Genomic DNA, 18,257 nt, shown 5'->3' on the forward strand with positions numbered 1-18,257 from the left:
GCTCCTAGGAAGAAAACACAGACAAAACTGATTGTAACCTCCGGTAAGAATGTCGGAGTGAAATGAAAAAAAAAACTATATGTAGGTCTCACTTAGACCTACATTTTAATAATTGATATCCTTCACCAAAAATCAACAGGAAGTTGGCAAAAACCCCTTCAAAACAAAATGTTCCTAAAAAATGTCATTTTTGCCTCTTTGAGCTGTAATTTCAAAATTCACCAAACTAGACACACACACCAGGACTGGCAAAAATTGCGATCTCATAAAAACAAAACTCAAAACCCCAAAACTCAAAATTGCGCTCTAGCGCCCCCTAGGAATAAAACACAGAAAAAACTGCTCTTAGGAAGAAAACACAGACAAAACTGATTGAAATCAGATATTGGGTTTCACTATGTAAAGCGCTTTGAGTCACTAGAGAAAAAGCGCTATATAAATGTACTTTACTTCACCTCGCCCCATCCTTTCTTGTGAAAGACTGAGCATTTTTTGGGAAGCTGATTTTATGCCCAATCATGGCACCCACCTGTTCCCAATTAGCCTGCACACCTGTGGGATGTTCCAAATAAGTGTTTGTGTCACATTTGGCACGCATTGTGTGCGCGTGTTGAGTCACCCCCAGATGCACCAGGACAAGCAGGTAGGAGCTTGGTTTAATATGCAAAAAACAAAAGAACACTTGTACGAAACAGCAAAAGAAAGTGCGTGCCTTCGCACGGGAAGCTAACGCTAACTTAGCAGTGAGTCCAAAGTCCAAAAATAGCGTGCCGAGTGCACGGAAGCTAAGGCCAAACTTAGCAAATAGACAAGACATACAAGATACCAAAGGTGAATGTTGTGTGGAGCAAACAACGAACTGAAGTAGCATGCAGGCTTAAATACTAAAGTAAACAATTGCCAACAGGTGTGCGACAGAAAGCAAAGCATAGGTGGAACAAATGAGGAAGCAGGAAGTGCAAAACTCAGAACAGGAAGAGTCCAAAAATAATCAGAAAGGACTCTAGAACAAAAACTGTCATGATCCGCCTCCCGGATCATGACAGTTTGATGAGCAGTCCTCAACTTTATCAGTATTCATTGCCACCTTTCCCAACTTCTTTATCACGTGTTGCTGGCATCAAATTCTAAAGTTAATGATTATTTGCAAAAAAATAAATGTTTATCAGTTTGAACATCAAATATGTTGTCTTTGTAGCATATTCAACTGAATATGGGTTGAAATTTATTTGCAAATCATTGTATTCTGTTTATATTTACATCAAACACCATTTCCCAACTCGGTTTAGCTCGGTTGGTAGAGTGGCCGTGCCAGCAACTTGAGGGTTGCAGGTTCGATTCCCGCTTCCGCCATCCTAGTGACTGCCGTTGTGTCCTTGGGCAAGACACTTTACCCACCTGCTCCCAGTGCCACCCGCACTGGTTTAAATGTAACTTAGATATTGGGTTTCACTATGTAAAGCACTTTGAGTCACCAGAGAAAAGCGCTATATAAATATAATTCACTTCACACTTCTCATATGGAAATCGGATTTTTATATATATAAATCCATCCATCCATCCATCCATTTTCTACCGCTTATTCCCTTTTGGGGTGGCGGGGGGCGCTGGCGCCTATCTCAGCTACAATCGGGCGGAAGGCGGGGTACACCCTGGACAAGTCGCCACCTCATCGCAGGGCCAACACAAATAGACAACATTCACACTCACATATAATTTTGTAAGTTGTAGCTAGTATTTTTGTTTTTGTTTTAGTATTTTCCTTTTTTTAATTTAAATTGAATATATTTTATGTTATCATTATTATTAGGATTAAAATTGTGAGGTTTCCCTTGTGGCTTTAAGGAGGTACTGCAGGCCAAGAATCTGATGACATAATGTGTTTTTGTGTTGGTAGTCACATATGAGTGACACACTAGTGCACTGGTTCTCAAATGGGGGTACGCGTACCCCTGGGGGTACTTGAAGGTATGCCAAGGGGTAGGTGAGATTTTTTTTAAATATTCTAAAAATAGCAACATTTCAAAAATCCTTTATAAAAAATATTTATTAAATAATACTTCAACAAAATATGAATGTAAGTTCATAAACTGTGAAAAAAAATACAACAATGCAAATATTCAGTATTGACAGATAGATTTTTGTGGACATGTTCCATAAATATTGATGTTAAAGATTTATTTTTCTCTGAAGAAATGTTTAGAATTAAGTTTATGAATCTAGATCAGGGGTCGACAACCCGCGGCTCTGGAACCACATATGGCTCTTCAGCGCCGCCCTAGTTGTTCTCTGGAGCTTTTTCAAAAATATATGAAAAATGGAAATGATGAGGGGAAAAGAACATAGGTTTTGTTTTAATATGGTTTCTGTAGGAGGACAAACATGACACAAACCTCCCTAATTGTTATAAAGCACACTGTTTATTTTAAACATGCTTCACTGATTCAAGTATTTGGCGAGCGCCGTTTTGTCCTACTAATTTTGGCGGTCCTTGAACTCACCCTAGTTTGTTTACATGTATAACTTTCTCCGACTTTCTAGGACGTGTTTTATGCCACTTCTTTTTCTGTCTCATTCTGTCCACCAATTTTATAATGTTGTGCATGAATGCACAAAGGTGAGTTTTGTTGATGTTATTGACTTGTGTGGAGTTTTAATCAGACATATTTGGTCACTGCATGACTGTAAGCTAATTGATGCTAACATGCTATTTAGGCTAGCTGTATGTACATATTGCATTACTATGCCTCATTTGTAGCTATATTTGAGCTCACTTAGTTTCCTTTAAAGGCCTACTGAAACCCGTTACCCGGTGTTTCTTTGTTTACATTCCCTAAAGATAATGGTGAAGCTTTAATATGGAACAGAGCGAACATGTTTCTCTACCACATGTCACCTGGCAGGTTTCAGTGAGAAAATTGTGGTAATAAGTCGGCTCTTACCGTAAACATGAGCGGAGCTTGTGTCGTTCCTCCTGCAGCTGTCAAAGAGGCAGCTGCTACTCACTTGGCTCCTCCGTGGCTTCCCTCAGCGACACTGGCGGTCACCACACCCCTCCGACTTTCAGGTATGACTATATAATCTCATTAAAACACTAGCAACACAATAAGCAGATAAGGGATTTTCCAGAATTATCCTAGTAAATGTGTCTAATAACATCTGAAATGCTGCCACTGCCCTCGTCTTTTTGTTTTTCTTTCTTCTAGTCCTTCACTCTCACTATCCTCATCCACGAATCTATCATCCTCGCTCAAATTAATTGGGAAATTGTCGCTTTCTCTGTCCGAATTGCTCTAGCTGCTCGTGGCCATGATTGTAAACAATGTTCAGATGTGAGGAGCCCTACAACCTGTGACGTCACGCGCACATCGTCTGCTACTTCCGGTACAGGCAAGGCTTTTTATCAGTGACCAAAAGTTGCTAACTTTATCGTCGATGTTCTCTACTAAATCCTTTTTAGCAAAAATATGGCAATATCGTGAAATGATCAAGTATGACACATAGAACGGACCTGCTATCCTCGTTTGAATAAGAAAATCACATTAAAGTAGGCCTTTAAGTCCTCATAATTAAATGTATGTCTCATGACACACTATCTGTATGTAATATGGCTTTTAATTTTTTTGCGGCTCCAGACAGATTTGTTTTTGTATTTTTGGTCCAAAATGGCTCTTTCAACATTTTGGGTTGCCGACCCCTGATCTAGATGGATCTCTACTACAATCCCCAAAGAGGGCACTTTAAGTTGGTGATTACTTCTATTTGTAGAAATATTTATTCATAATTGAATCACTTGTTTATTTTTCAACAAGTTTTTAGTTGTATTTATATCTTTTTTTACAAATAGTTCAAGAAAGACCACTACAAATGAGCAACATTTTGCACGGTTATACAATTTAATAAATCAGAAACTGATGACATAGTGCTGTATTTTACTTATTTATCTATTTTTTTCAACCAAAAATGCTTTGCTCTGATTAGGGGGTACTTGAATTTAAAAAAATGTTCACAGGGGGTACATCACTGGAAAAAAAGGTTGAGAACCACTGACCTAGTGGATCTCCACTTTCTGGTTGCTCCTGTGAGCGCAGGCCTGTGCGTGTTGCATGCTGACAGAGAAGTACAGTATTATCATATTTATATTATTGCCCTGCAGGAGCGTCCCCCCATGTCTCCTCCCAGAGGCTGCATGGTTGACAAAAAAATGGCGTGATGACGTTGGTTGCACGTGTTGGTGTCAGGTGGTTTGGTATTGTATGGACACAGCATGCAGCGTCATAGAAAGCTGCAGACAGCATTCTATGCAGTGACCCCTGACACCCCCCACCCCCTCCTTCATTCCCCCTTCCCTTCTAATCACATGTTCTAACAGTGAAGACCAGGAGCCCCCCCCCAGGGGGTCTCCAGCCCTCCACGCTGGCCATGTAAACAGCGCCCTGCCCGGCGGGGCCTTACGTCAAGGCCAGCTGAGAGGATTACATGCCCCCCTCCCTGTGGAGAACAGTTTAAAGCAGACCCCCCCCTCCACACACACACACACATACGCACACACTCGCACACAATGATGGTCCCACCTCTGAGTGCAGATAACGTGGACTGAGCCAGACTTCAAACACAAAAAATGCCCCCTCCTTTAAGAAAAAGTTATAAGGCGTCTGCTAAAGCAGGTCATCATTTATTACTGCTTCATTTTATTATTATTTAAATTTTGTTGAATATTTTTAGATTTTTTTTCTGATTTTATTCTATGGAATTTATTGTAAACTTTAAATGTTATCATTATTTTTCGATGGAGATTGACTGTTAGAAAGGACATAGTGAGTACAATGTTTTTATTTTATAATGTAAGATATTATCATACCACTGCAATTACTTCTTTTTTTTAATTTAGTATTATTATATCATTTTTAATTCAAATTTGAAGGGAAACAACTGTAGTAGGCTACATCGGAAGTAACAATTATTTTTTTTAATGTTATTTTTCCATTATTCTATAAGTTTTTATCATAATAAAATACATACTATGTGTTGTAAAATACATTAAAATAATGACATGAATCAACATATATTTGTAGTAACTTCAAATATATGTTGATATATGTCATTTCTTCTCTGCTACCATCAAAAATAAAATAAAAATAATAAGAAAAAAATATGATGTTGATGCTATATGTCATTCTGACGAATACATTAATAGAATAATAGAAATAATCAATAAAAAGTGACTTTAATAGCAGGATCTTCAAATAAGTTTCCCTTAAAATAAAAAGGATGATTTAAAATATATAAAATATGTAATTGCAGAGATAATGTATTACATATGTCACATAATAAAATAGATATTAGATAAGACTTCATATTTTGGAAACATTTTTTTAATTGTAAATAAATACAAAATAACAGTTATAAATCTATTTAAAGAAGTTTCTTCAGCAACAATGTATTGGGTATAAAATAAAATAAAAATACAAATATAATATAAATAATGATAATAATATAATTGAAAATGATATGATAAAATGATAAAATAAATCTAACTTTTGAAAGTTGTATTGAATAAAAATCACAATTCATCCAGTAAAATAAGAAAAAAATTAAATAAATCAAAACATAAATATTTTTAAAAAGCACAAGACTTCACATTTTGGAAACACTTTCTAGAAATAAATAAATACAAATGTACAGTATTTAACCTATTTAAAGGATTTTCCTCAGCATCAGTTTTTTTAAGAATAAAATGAAAATATTATAAAATAAATAACAGAATTGAAAATAATACAAGTTTTATTTAATAAAAATAGCTAATATCCTGTAATTTAAGAAAAAATTAAAAAATGATAGTAAAATACATAAAATTATATAAAATATGTAATTGCGTGGATAATTTATTACATAATATGTCACATGATAAAATTAATATTAAAAAAAGAATAAGACTACACATTTTGGAAACAATTTTAATAGTAAATAAATACAAAATAATACTTATGAAGCAATATGATAGTTTCCTCAGCCACAATGTATTAGGAATAAAATAAAATAAAAACAATTATAATATAAATATAAAATAAATAGTAATACAATTGAAAATTATAGTATTGATAAAATTAAAATAAATCTAACTTTTAAAAACTGTATTGAATAAAAATCACAATGTATCCAGTAATATAAGAAAAAATAAAATAAAGAGCAAATATTTAAAAAACACAAATTTTGGAAACAATTTCTAAAAAATAAATAGATACAAATATACAGTATTTAACCTATTTAAAGGAGTTTCCTCAGCATCAATGTTTTAAGGATAAAGTGAAAATATTATAGAATAAATAAAATATTTCAAAATAATGCAAGTTTTATTCAATAAAAAATCTTAATAGATCCTGTAATTTAAGAAAAAATAAGATGATTGTAAAATATATACAATTATATAAAATATGTAATTGCAGAGATAATGTAGTACATCATATGTAAGCTAATAAAATCAATATTAAAAAAAGAATACGACTTCACATTTTGGAAACAATTTTAATAGTAAATAAATACAAAATAATAGTTACAAAACAATGTGATGAGGTTTCCTCAGCCACAATGAATTAGGAATAGAATTAAATAAAAACAATTATAATATAAATATAAAATAAATAATAAAACAATTGAAAATGATAATGTCATTAATTAATAAAATAAAAATAGATCTAACTTAAAAAAAATGTATTGACTAAAAATTACAATGTATCCAGTAATATAAGAAAGAATAAAATAATACATATTTAAAAAAAAGCACAAGACTTCACATTTTGGAAACACTTTCTAAAAATAAATAAATACAAATTTACAGTATTTGACCTATTTAAAAGAGTTTCCTCAGCATCAATGTTTTAAGAATAAAATGAAAATATAAAAAAATAAATAGCAGAATTTAAAATATTTACAAGTTTTATTTAATAAAAATCATGGTATATCCTGTAATTTAAGAAAAAATAAGAAGATGATTGTAAAATATAAAAAAATATATAAAATATGTAATTGTAGAGATAATGTATTACATAATACGTCACATAATAAAATTAATATTATAAAAGGCCTAAGACTTTACATTTTGGCAACAATTTTAATAGTAAATATATACAAAATAATAGTTATAAAACAATGTGATGAGGTTTCCTCAGCCACAATGTGTTAGGAATAAAATAAAATAAAAGCAATTGTAATATAAATATAAAATAAATAATAATACAATTGAAAAGATAGTGTCATTAATTAATGAAATAAAAACAAATCTAACTTCAAAAAATGTATTGAATAAAAATCAAAATGTATCCAGTGATATAAGAAAAAATAAAATAATACATATTTAAAAAAAAAAAAAGCACATTACTTCAGATTTTGGAAACACTTTCTAAAATTAAATACACAAAAATGTACAGTATTTAACCTATTTAAAGGAGTTTCCTCAGCATCAATTTTTTAAGAATAAAAATACAATATTAGTATAAAATAAATAATAACAGAATTGAAAACAATACAAGTTTTATTCAAGAAAAAAATCCCAATATATCCTGCAATTTAAGAAAAACTAAAATAAATAAAAGAAAGAAAAATAAAAACCAAAAAATTATGGGCTTTTCCTTTCCTATTAATACAATTATGTATAATTAAAAGAAAAAACAAATGCTAATATGCTGAATCGCCCTGGACAAGGTGCATCAGGTCAAGAACTCCCCACTTTAGGCAGACAAAAGAATAATATTAATGATTATTTCCCTCCGCCGTCAAGACGAGCTAATTCCATTTCTTAGCCTGCAGACTCGCTGACGAGGCCTGGACCGATGGAAGGACTAACGCCGGGCCACACTGCTCCTTGCAAACCCAACAATCGCGTGTGATAAGACTCTTATCTGCACGGCCGATTGGAAAAAGTCGTCTTGTCCAAGTGGGCTCGTAGCTGCGGCGTGGAAGTGTGAGTGGCAGACAAGACAATTACGAGCCCTCTTTATTAGAGAGCTGTCAGACATATCTGTGTCTGTCCCAAACGGCTCTCTCCAACCCAAACACACGTTTAATTAAATAGTGTGAAGGGGTTAGACTCAGACATTTGATTACACGGCCCAGAAACACACTCTTAAGGCGGCCAAACCCCTTGATTGTCGTCTATCATGGCCAGGGGTTCTCTCGGTGCTGGTCTGGGACCTGCTCCGAAAAGTCAAAAGGGGTCTGCTGCTTTGAAGATAAGCGAGCCGTAAACAATGACCGTGCTTTTTCTTTCCTGTGCTCTGATTTATTTCAAGTATTTACGCTGCAAGGACTTTCCTGCCGCTTTAATGTACACGCTGGCCACTCAGAAAGGCATCAAAGTGAGAGCTCTGCCTCCGCCGAACATGTTCGAATCTAATATAAAGGTTTGATAGAGACGTGTTGGTACAGCAGCTAAAATTGGGACTTATTTGAGGCCAGTGTGCTATTTTGACCGCACTAATCAAACATATCTGAGGTCAGAGGTCTCAATTACACCCAATTTTAACCCAACTGCTGGTTCAGAAAGGGACAAACCCCTTATTTGAGTTATTTTAACTCAACATTTTGGGTTAAGTTTTCAACCCAACTTGTGCGTTGAATTATTTAACCAAAAAGTGGAGTTATGCTAACTTAATGTTGGGTTATTCCCAACCGAACTATTGGGTTGATTTATTTTACCCAAAAGCTGAGTTATGCTAAGTTAATGTTGGGTTATTCCCAACCAAAATATTGGGTTGAAGTATTAAACCGAAAAGTTGAGTCATGATAACTTAATGTTGAATTATTCCCAACCAACCTATTTGGTTTAAATATTAACCCAAACGTTGAGTTATGCTAACTTAATGTTGGGTTATTCCCAACCGAACTATTGGGTTGATTTATTTAACCCAAAAGCTGAGTTTTGCTAACTTAATGTTGGGTTATTCCCAACCAAACTATTGGGTTGAATTATTTAACCCAGAAATTGAGATATGCTAATTTGATGTTGGGTTATTCCCAACCAAACTATTGGGTTGATTTATTTTACCCAAAAGCTGAGTTATGCTAAGTTAATGTTGGGTTATTCCCAACCAAACTATTGGGTTGAATTATTTAACCCAAACCTTGAGTTATTATAACTTAATTTTTGGTTATTCCCAACCAAACTATTGGGCTGAATTATTTAACCCAAAAGCTGAGTTATGCTAATTTAATGTTGGGTTATTGCCAACTAAACTATTGGGTTGAATTATTTAACCCAAAAGCTGAGTTATGCTAACTTAATGTTGGGTTATTGCCAACTAAACTATTGGGTTGAATTATTTAACCCAAACATTGATTTATTATAACTTAATGTTGGGTTATTCCCAACCAAATTATTGGGTTGAAGTATTCAACCCAAAAGTTGAGTTATGATCATTTAATGTTGGGTTATTACCAACCAAACTATTGGGTTGAGTTATTCAACCCAAACATTGAGTTATTATAACTTAATGTTGGGTTATTCCCAACCAAATTATTGGGTTGAAGTATTCAACTCAAAAGTTGAGGTATGATAATTTAATGTTGGGTTATTCCCAACCAAACTATTGGGTTGAATTATTAAACCAAAAAGTTGAGTCATGATAACTTAATGTTGAATTATTCCCTACCAAACTATTTGGTTGAAATATTAACCCAAACGTTGAGTTATGCTTACCAATGTTGTTTAATTCACAACCCAACTATTGGGTTGATTGTATTGAACACAAAAGCTGAGTTATGCTCAATGTTGACCACAATGTTGAGTTATTCCAAACCCAACTATTGAGTTGTTCGATTTAGCGCTCCTTGACCCAATAGTTGGTTGAAAATCATAAATTTTACTGCCTAAAATTGTGACTTATTTTAGGCCAGTGTGCTATTTTGACCGCGCTAAACCAACATAACTGAAGTCAGATGTTTCAATTACACTCTAAAAATGTTGGGTTAAAAAGTAACCCAATTTTAACCCAACTGCTGGTTCCGAAAAGGACAACCCCCTTATTTGAGTTCTTTTAACTCAACATTTTGGGTTCATTTTTTCAACCCAACTTTTGCGTTGAATTATTTAACCAAAAAGTGGAGTTATGCTAACTTAATTTTGGGTTATTCCCAACCAAACTATTGGGTTGAATTATTTAACCCAGAAGTTGAGTTATGTTAACTTAATGTTGGGTTATTCCCAACTAAACTATTGGGTTGAATTATTTAACCCAAACATTGAGTTATTATAACTTAATGTTGGGTTATTCCCTACCAAACTATTGGGCTGAATTATTTAACCCAAAAGTTGAGTCATGATACAATAATGTTGGGTTATTCCCAACCAAACTATTGGATCGAATTATTGAACCAAAAAGTTGAGTTATGCTAATTTGATGTTGGGTTATTCCCAACCAAACTATTGGGTTGAATGGTTTAACCCAAAAGTTGAGTTATGCTTACTAAATGTTAGTTGATTCACAACCCAACTATTGGGTTGAATTTATTTTACACAAAAGCTGAGTTATGCTCACTAAAATGTTGGGTTATTCCAAACCAAACTATTGGGTTGCGCAATTTAGCGCTCCTTGACCCAATAGTTAGTTGAAATTATACATTTTACTGCCTAAAATTGTGACTTATTTTAGGCCAGTGTGCTATTTTGACCGCACTAAACCAACATAACTGAGGTCAGATGTTTCATTTACTGTACAATGTTAGCGTACACACTGAAAAATGTTGGGTTAAAAAAAATAATAATTTTTTTTAACCCAACCTCTGGTTCCCGAAAAGGACAAACCCCTTATTTGAGATATTTTAACTAATTTTGGGTTAATTTTTTCAACCCAACCCACTAATTTTTCAGATAAGATACAAATAAATAGAAATAAGCAGAGGCCAAAAGTCATAATTTTCAATAAAAACGATGTTTACTTGAAAAAATAAATTATATTTATTAACAAAATGTTTCTGATAAAAACAAATAAGTATAGTTAAAAAGTCATAATTTTCAATAAAAACTATGTTTATTTAAAAAAATAAAATAAATTACATTTAATAACAAAAGGCACTAATTTATTTAGATAAAATAAAAATAAGCAGAGGTCAAAAGTCATCATTTTTAATAAAGACGATGCTTACTAAAAAAAAAGAAGAAAAACAAATTATATTTATTAACAAAGGGCACTCATTTTTTCGGATAAAATACAAAAAAATAGAAAAAAGCAGAAGTCAAAAGTCATAACTTTGGATGGACGATGTTTACTTAAAAAATTTAAAATCAATTTTATGGACAAAAATGAATTTTTTTTTTTTTTTATAAAAATAAATAAGCAGAGTTCTAAAGTCATATATTTCAATAACGATGCTAATATATACTTAAAAATTAAGAAAAATAAAATATTTATCAAAAAAGGGTATTTATTTTGTCAGGTAAAATGTAAATAAAATCCACCCGGGCTAAAACTACACCTTTTTACTACAGATGCTAATGTTTACTTAAGAGAATTTATAATTTAGCAAATGTAGAAATAGCTTCAACTTTATAGTAAAAGAATGTCAATGAAATGATAAATGTAACTATTTCCCTGAGGCGAGAGAGAATTGTGCTATTAATACATGTTTTATGTGCTTAGTTGGTATTGAATGATCAATTATTTTGTTAAATGAAAATCAAAAAGGCTAAAAGTAAGATTTGTTTTAATAGATGCTGACGTTTACTTAAAAAAGTATAATGATCTTTCTAGAACGACTTCACAATATAATAAATATGTCAAATAAATAAAACGGCCATTTTTGCAATATATTTTAGTTGCATTTATAGAAATGAGTGGTATAATAAATAGCATTTTATTTCAATAAATGACGGCTCTAAAACATATGTGCAATAAATTCCACAAGCAAGCGTCAACAATCTTCCCATCCTCAAGTGTAGGATGTATGTTTGCCTCCGATTGTATCCCCAAGAAATAAATGTGTGTGGGTCTTTTGAAGGCGCAGGATACAGCTGCCATATGACCAATTTCAAAGTCCCCTTGCAAGGCCCAAGCAGCACATTTCTCCAGCGGGCATCTGTTTCCTGTTTTCATTCTTCCACTTATCTCGTTTTCCTCACTTCCCGCTCACCTGTTGCACTTAGTGTTCCTTCCATCGGCCACGAGGCCGTCATGCGTCCGCCACTCGGAGCCGAAGGTGTAAATAAACACCTTGCAAAGGAAGCGGAATGAAGACCCCGGACGTGGAGTTGAGTGTTTTATTAGAGAAAATGTACATGAAGTCGAGCTAAGAGTTGTAGTATCGCAGCACTTTTTCATCCGTGGGTTTGAGGATCTTCTTCTCCGCCATGTTGACCACCCAGCCCGGAGCCAGGCCGAAGAAGATCTGCCTCCTGTCCTTCCTCATGGACAGCATGCGGAACAGTTCGTCCTTGGAGAGGTCCGGCAGCGTGTAGCCGTACTTCTGCGCCAGGGCCAGCCGGGCGAGTTGGATCTGGTCCGGATCGGCCAGGTAGCCGCGGTTCTCGGCGTGGGTGTAATAGGGCACCATGTCCTCGCCCGGCAGCATCCTCTTCGGGATGGGCTGACCTCGCAGGAAGAACGGGACGGGCTTGATGAGGATGTCTGTGACCAAAAGGAAGAGGGAGCCGTCATTGAAGACGCTGAGGCGGGATTATCCCTGACGACTCGTTACCCAGGCTGATGGGGTCGTAGAAACCGGTGGTGATGACCCCCCCGTTCCTCTCGATGGCAGCGATGGCTTTTTCTGAGGCCCTCTGGACCTCAATGTTGATTTTGGCTGCGAAAATATCAGCGCCCTGCAGGAGAAGACAAAGAACCATCAGGGTGGAGAAAAAAACAAAGAGTGGCCATACTGTCAGTTGGCGCCCTCTGCTGGCAGCTTGTATATTTGACAAGTTGCATGGAAACATGCTAATTAAAGACCTACTGAAAGCCACTACTACCGACCACGCAGTCTGATAGTTTATATATCAATGATGAAATATTGACATTGCAACACATTACTAAATTACAATTTTAAATTTCCCGCGGAGTTTCTTGTTAGATAGATGGATAGATAGTACTTTATTGATTCCTTCAGGAGAGTTCCTTCAGGAAAATTAAAATTCCAGCAGCAGTGTACAGAGTTGAGATCAATTTAAAAATTAAAAATAAAATATAAAAAAAAGTAAAAAGTAAATAATGGGGGTTTAAAAGGAAACAAAATAGAGAAATATTACAAAAAGAATAAAAACAATGGGAATAACAATATAACAGTAAAATAAGAATATAACAAGAGAAACTAGGCAGTAGTGACCATGTTATGAAAACGTATTGCACTGTTAATGTTTTGAATCCCCTGTCCCAGAGAGGAGTTGTACAGTCTAATGGCGTGTGGGACAAAGGAGTTCTTGAGTCTATTAGTCCTGCACTTGGGATGAAGCAGTCTAGCACTGAAGAGGCTCCTCTGGCTACTGATAACGCTATGCAGAGGGTGACTGGCATCATCCAGGATGCTCACTAGTTTGTCAACAGTCCTCTTCTCTGCCACCGTCACCAGTGAGTCCAGTTTCATTCCCATTGTAGAACCGGCCCGCCTGATCAGTTTCTCAAGTCTGGAGCTGTCCTTAGATGCCACACTACCATGTAGAACAGAACACTGGCAACCACAGGCTGGTAGTACATCCACAGGAGTTTTCTACAAATGTTGAAGGAGTGCAGTCTCCTGAGGAAGTACAGCCTACTCTGTCCTTTCTTGTACTGGTGGTCCGTGTTGACAGTCCAGTCCAGCTTATTGTCCACCCAAACCCCGAGGTACTTGAATGAGTCCACGGTCTGTACCTCAACTCCCTCGATCACAATAGGTTGTGACCGTGGACTCGACCTCCTATAGTCAATGACCAGCTCCTTGGTCTTTGACGGATTGAGCTGCTAGAGGTTCGTGTGGCATCAGACAACAAAGTCCCTCACCAGGTTCCGAAACTCCTCCTCTCTGCCGTCCCTGATGCACCCGACGATGGCTGTGTCACCCGCGTACTTCTGGATGTGACACAGCTCTGAGTTGTAGCAGAAGAGAAGAGGGGCCAGCACCGTTCCCTGCGGAGCTCCGGTGCTGCTGATCAGTGTCAGACGTGATGTCCTTCGGTCTGACGTACTGTGGCCTGTCGGTGAGGTAGTTCGAAATCCAGGCAACCAGGCAGGGGTCCACTCGCATGTTGAAAACATCGCGGAATGATGATGCGTGACGTCCCGGGGTGCAGGGGACATATTAGCGCAGCGCCATTTGCGGCTAAAAGTCGTCTCTTTTCATCGCGCAATTAAACAGTATTCTGGACATCTGTGTTGCTGAATCTTTTGCAATCTGTTCGATTAATAATGGAGAAGTCAAAGTAGAAAGATGGAGTTGGGAAGCTTTTAGTCTTTAGCCACACAAACACGGTGTTTCCTTGTTTAAAATTCCAGGAGGTGAAGCTTTACTATGGATCAGAGCGGTCAAGCGAACATGGTTCCTGACCACTTGTCAAACGGCAGGTTTCGGTGAGAAAATTGTGGTAAAAAGCTGCCGCCGACTTCCCTCAGAGACTGGCCTCACGACACCTGTGGACACACCCCTCCGACTACCAGGTACTATTTAACTCGTTAAAACACTAGCAACACAATAGAAAGATAAGGGATTTCCCAGAATAATCCTAGTAAATGTGTCTAAAAACATCTGAATCCGTCCCAATGCAATCGCCTTATTTTAAAAACTGTTTGTTTTTTTTATAGTCCTTCGCTATCAATATCATCATCCACGAATCTTTCATCTGTGATCTTAGCTCCTCGGCTTCTCTCAGAGACACTGGCGTTCACCGCAGCCATTTGACTTTCAGGTATGACTTTCTAATCTCACTAAAACTCCAATAACACAATAAGCAGATAAGGCATTTTCCAGAATTATCCTAGTAAATGTGTTTATTACATCTGAAACGCTCCCACTGCCGCTGCCTGGAGCCGTCGCCTTTCCTTTCCTTTTTAATTGCCTCACTCTAACTTTCCTCATCCACGAATCTTTCATCCTCGCTCAAATTAATGGGAAAATTGTCGTTTTCTCGGTCCGAATAGCTCTTGCTGTTGGAGGCTCCCATTATAAACAATGTGAGGACGTGAGGAGCCCTCACCTTTGTGACGTCATCGTCTGCTACTTCCGGTACAGGCAAGGCTTTTTTATTAGCGACCAAAAGTTGCAAACTTTATCGTCGATGTTCTCTACTAAATCCTTTCAGCAAAAATATGGCAATACCGCGAAATGATCAAGTATGACACATAGAATGGACCTGCTATCCCCGTTTGAATAAGAAAATCTCATTTCAGTAGGCCTTTAACTGTGTTACCTCGTCCACCAGCTGGACGCCGTAGTCCCTCTTGAGCGGCTGCACCGTCACTCCCCGCCCGTTCACCAGCTGCGTCAAGTCAATGGGCTGACTGGGGTCCACCCGGCCCAGGTCGATGAGGTACTGGAGGCGCCGCAGCGACAGCGGCTGGTACTGAGGACGGCGGCTGGACCGAGGAGGGGGAGAGACAGACGAGCGTGTTGATTAGACGTCTGACAGCGGGAAAGTGAGTGAAACCAGACACCAGATCGTTAAGTGTTCCCCCCATCCGAGGATTCTCAATACCTGGTCAAAGATGTGATGTTCGCGAACGAATAGAGGCTTTTGTACGGCTCTTTCAAGTGAACTGATTCCCAGTTGCCAGTCGGGTGTTACTGCACATGTAGTGCTGCTAGAAAATTAGTCATATTTAAAAGAAACTTAACATTTAAGATTTACCTTTTTAAATAAAAAAATGAATATATATATCGTATTTCCTTGAATTGCCTCCGGGGCGCTAATTATTTTAAAACCTCTTCTCACTTCGGCGCTTACCAAAGGCATGCGGTAAATTTAGGCCTGCGCTTATAAATTTGAGTGTGATGTAAGGATACCATAATGAAAAGCACATTTAATAAAAAAATAGTTATTATGGTCTTACCTTTACTTATAAATGAAGTCCATGCGCAGCTCCTTCTGATCAAAAGCATCGATAACTTGTTTATAGAAGTCTTCCTTATCTTTCTTCAGTTTTAAAAGTCTCTCTCTCTTGATGGAGATCTTCATTTATTACCTCCTGCTTCGATTGAAGGTCCAGTTTAGAAAACTGTTTTATTTTAGATATGTAATCCTCCATGTTAAAAGTGCAAGCGAGAGGAAAAAATAAACGATCGCTGCTCACTTTTGCTGCTTGTCACTTCTTCTGCAGCCGAGTAGTCGCAAGAAGGATCACTAGCGCCCTCTACCACCAGGAGGTGGGAGTCATTTAATGACTCATATTTGACACACGCAGCTATGGTATATTAATAAAACATAGCTGCTTACTGTTCTTTTTAGCATATTCAATAGCATGGACCTTAAATCCTACTGAATAGTTTTTAATATTCTTCCATTTATGCGATTTCAAATTATTGAAATCAGCCTCCTCCATTTTGAAAATGATGACAGGTGAAACGTCACTTGTGACGTGACGAGTTTGACCCGGCAGAAATTGTAGGCATATGCTAATTATTTAGCGAAACGAGTTTGACCCGGCGGAAATTCTAGACATGCGCTAATAAAAATAATATTTAGCGAAACGAGGTTAATCCTGAGCCGGTGGTAATGCTAAGTATGCGCTAATTATTTTGCGAAACGAGCAGTAATTCTAGGCAGGCGCATACTATATTCCCGGCGGCAATTCAAGGAATAACAGTATACCGTATTTTCCGGACCATAGGTCGCACCGGACTTTAAGGCGCACTGCCGATGAGCGGGTCTAGTCAGGTCTATTTTAATACAAAAGGCGCACCGGATTATTAGGCGCATTAAAGCGGTCATATTATGATTTTTTTTTTTTTAAATGTAAAACACTTCCTTGTGGTCTACGTAACATGTAATGGTGGTTCTTTGTTCAAAATGTTGCATTGATGATGCATTAGTTTTTGATGATACCACAAATATATTAAATTGTATAAGACTGCAAAATATTGCTCATTTGTAGTGGTCTTTCTTGAACTATTTGGAAAAAAAGATATAAAAATAACTAAAATGTGTTGAAAAATAAACAAGTGATTAAATTATAAATACAGATTTCCAAACAGAAGTAATCATCAACTTAAAGTGTCCTCTTTGGGGATTGTAATAGAGATCCATCTGGATTCATGAACTTAATTCTAAACATTTCTTCACAAAAAAGTCATCTTTAACACCAATATTCATGGAACATGTCCACAAAAAATCTAGCTGTCAACACTGAATATTGCATTGTTGCATTTCTTTTCACAGTTTATGAACTGACATTCCTATTTTATTGACATATTATTCAATGCATATATTTATAACGGATTTTTGAATTGTTGCTAGAATATTTTTTTTTAAATCTCACGTACCCCTTGGCATACCTTCAAGTACCCCCATTTCTGAACCACTGATACATAGGATAGAATAAAATAGAAAGTATTTTATTGATCCCTGGGGGAAATTCAGCTAATATCATATACCGGTATATCAGATTGTCGGTGGGTATATTTTGTACCTTTTGCGCTCATATTTCACTGTTGGTTGCATTTTTTAGCGTTTAACTTGATTGTAAAATATGTCGATCGAAAGGGGATGTGACATTCATACTTTCTCAATAATCGTTTTTTAAAGGCCTACTGAAACTCACTACTACTGACCACGCAGTTTGATAGTTTATATATCAATGATGAAATATTAATATTGCAACACATGCCAATACTGCCTTTTTAGTTTACTAAATTGCAATTTTAAATGTCGCACCGAACTATCCAGCTGAAACGTCGCAGTATGATGACGCGTGCGCGTGACGTCACGCATTGTAGAGGACATTTTGTTCCAGCACCGTTCCCAGCTATAAGTCGTCTGTTTACATCGCATAATTCCACAGTATTCTGGACATCTGTGTTTCTGAATCTTTTGCAATTTGTTCAATAAATAATGGAGACGTCAAAGAAGAAAGCTGTAGGTGGAAAGCGGTGTATTGCGGCCGCCTTTAGCAACACAAACACAGCCGGTGTTTCATTGTTTACATTCCCGAAAGATGACGGTGAAGCTTTACTATGGAACAGAGCGGTCAAGCGAACACGGTTGGATTGGACCACACACACACACAAAGTACAGTGTATTATGCAGCGATTATTTCGAAAGATCGTGTTTTGAAGAGGGTCCCTTGCGAAGGGCAGAGATGGGC

General features: G+C 36.4%; 1 protein-coding gene across 1 annotated transcript in view; it reads right to left on the reverse strand.

Moving 5' to 3' along the window:
* Positions 1-12,236: 12,236 nt before the first annotated feature.
* mrpl15 (mitochondrial ribosomal protein L15) overlaps positions 12,237-18,257 on the reverse strand; it is a 7,799-nt gene continuing 1,778 nt past the window's right edge. Inside the window, exons 3-5 of the mRNA XM_061921489.1 lie at positions 15,368-15,533; positions 12,688-12,811; positions 12,237-12,617 (exon numbers count right to left, since the gene is read on the reverse strand). Of these exons, the coding sequence (XP_061777473.1) occupies positions 12,280-12,617; positions 12,688-12,811; positions 15,368-15,533 (628 nt within the window). The 3' untranslated portion in view covers positions 12,237-12,279. The remainder of the gene's footprint in view (positions 12,618-12,687; positions 12,812-15,367; positions 15,534-18,257) is intronic.

This window comes from Nerophis ophidion, linkage group LG15 (genome assembly GCF_033978795.1).
Source record: "Nerophis ophidion isolate RoL-2023_Sa linkage group LG15, RoL_Noph_v1.0, whole genome shotgun sequence".
Classification (NCBI taxonomy): Eukaryota; Metazoa; Chordata; class Actinopteri; order Syngnathiformes; family Syngnathidae; genus Nerophis; species Nerophis ophidion.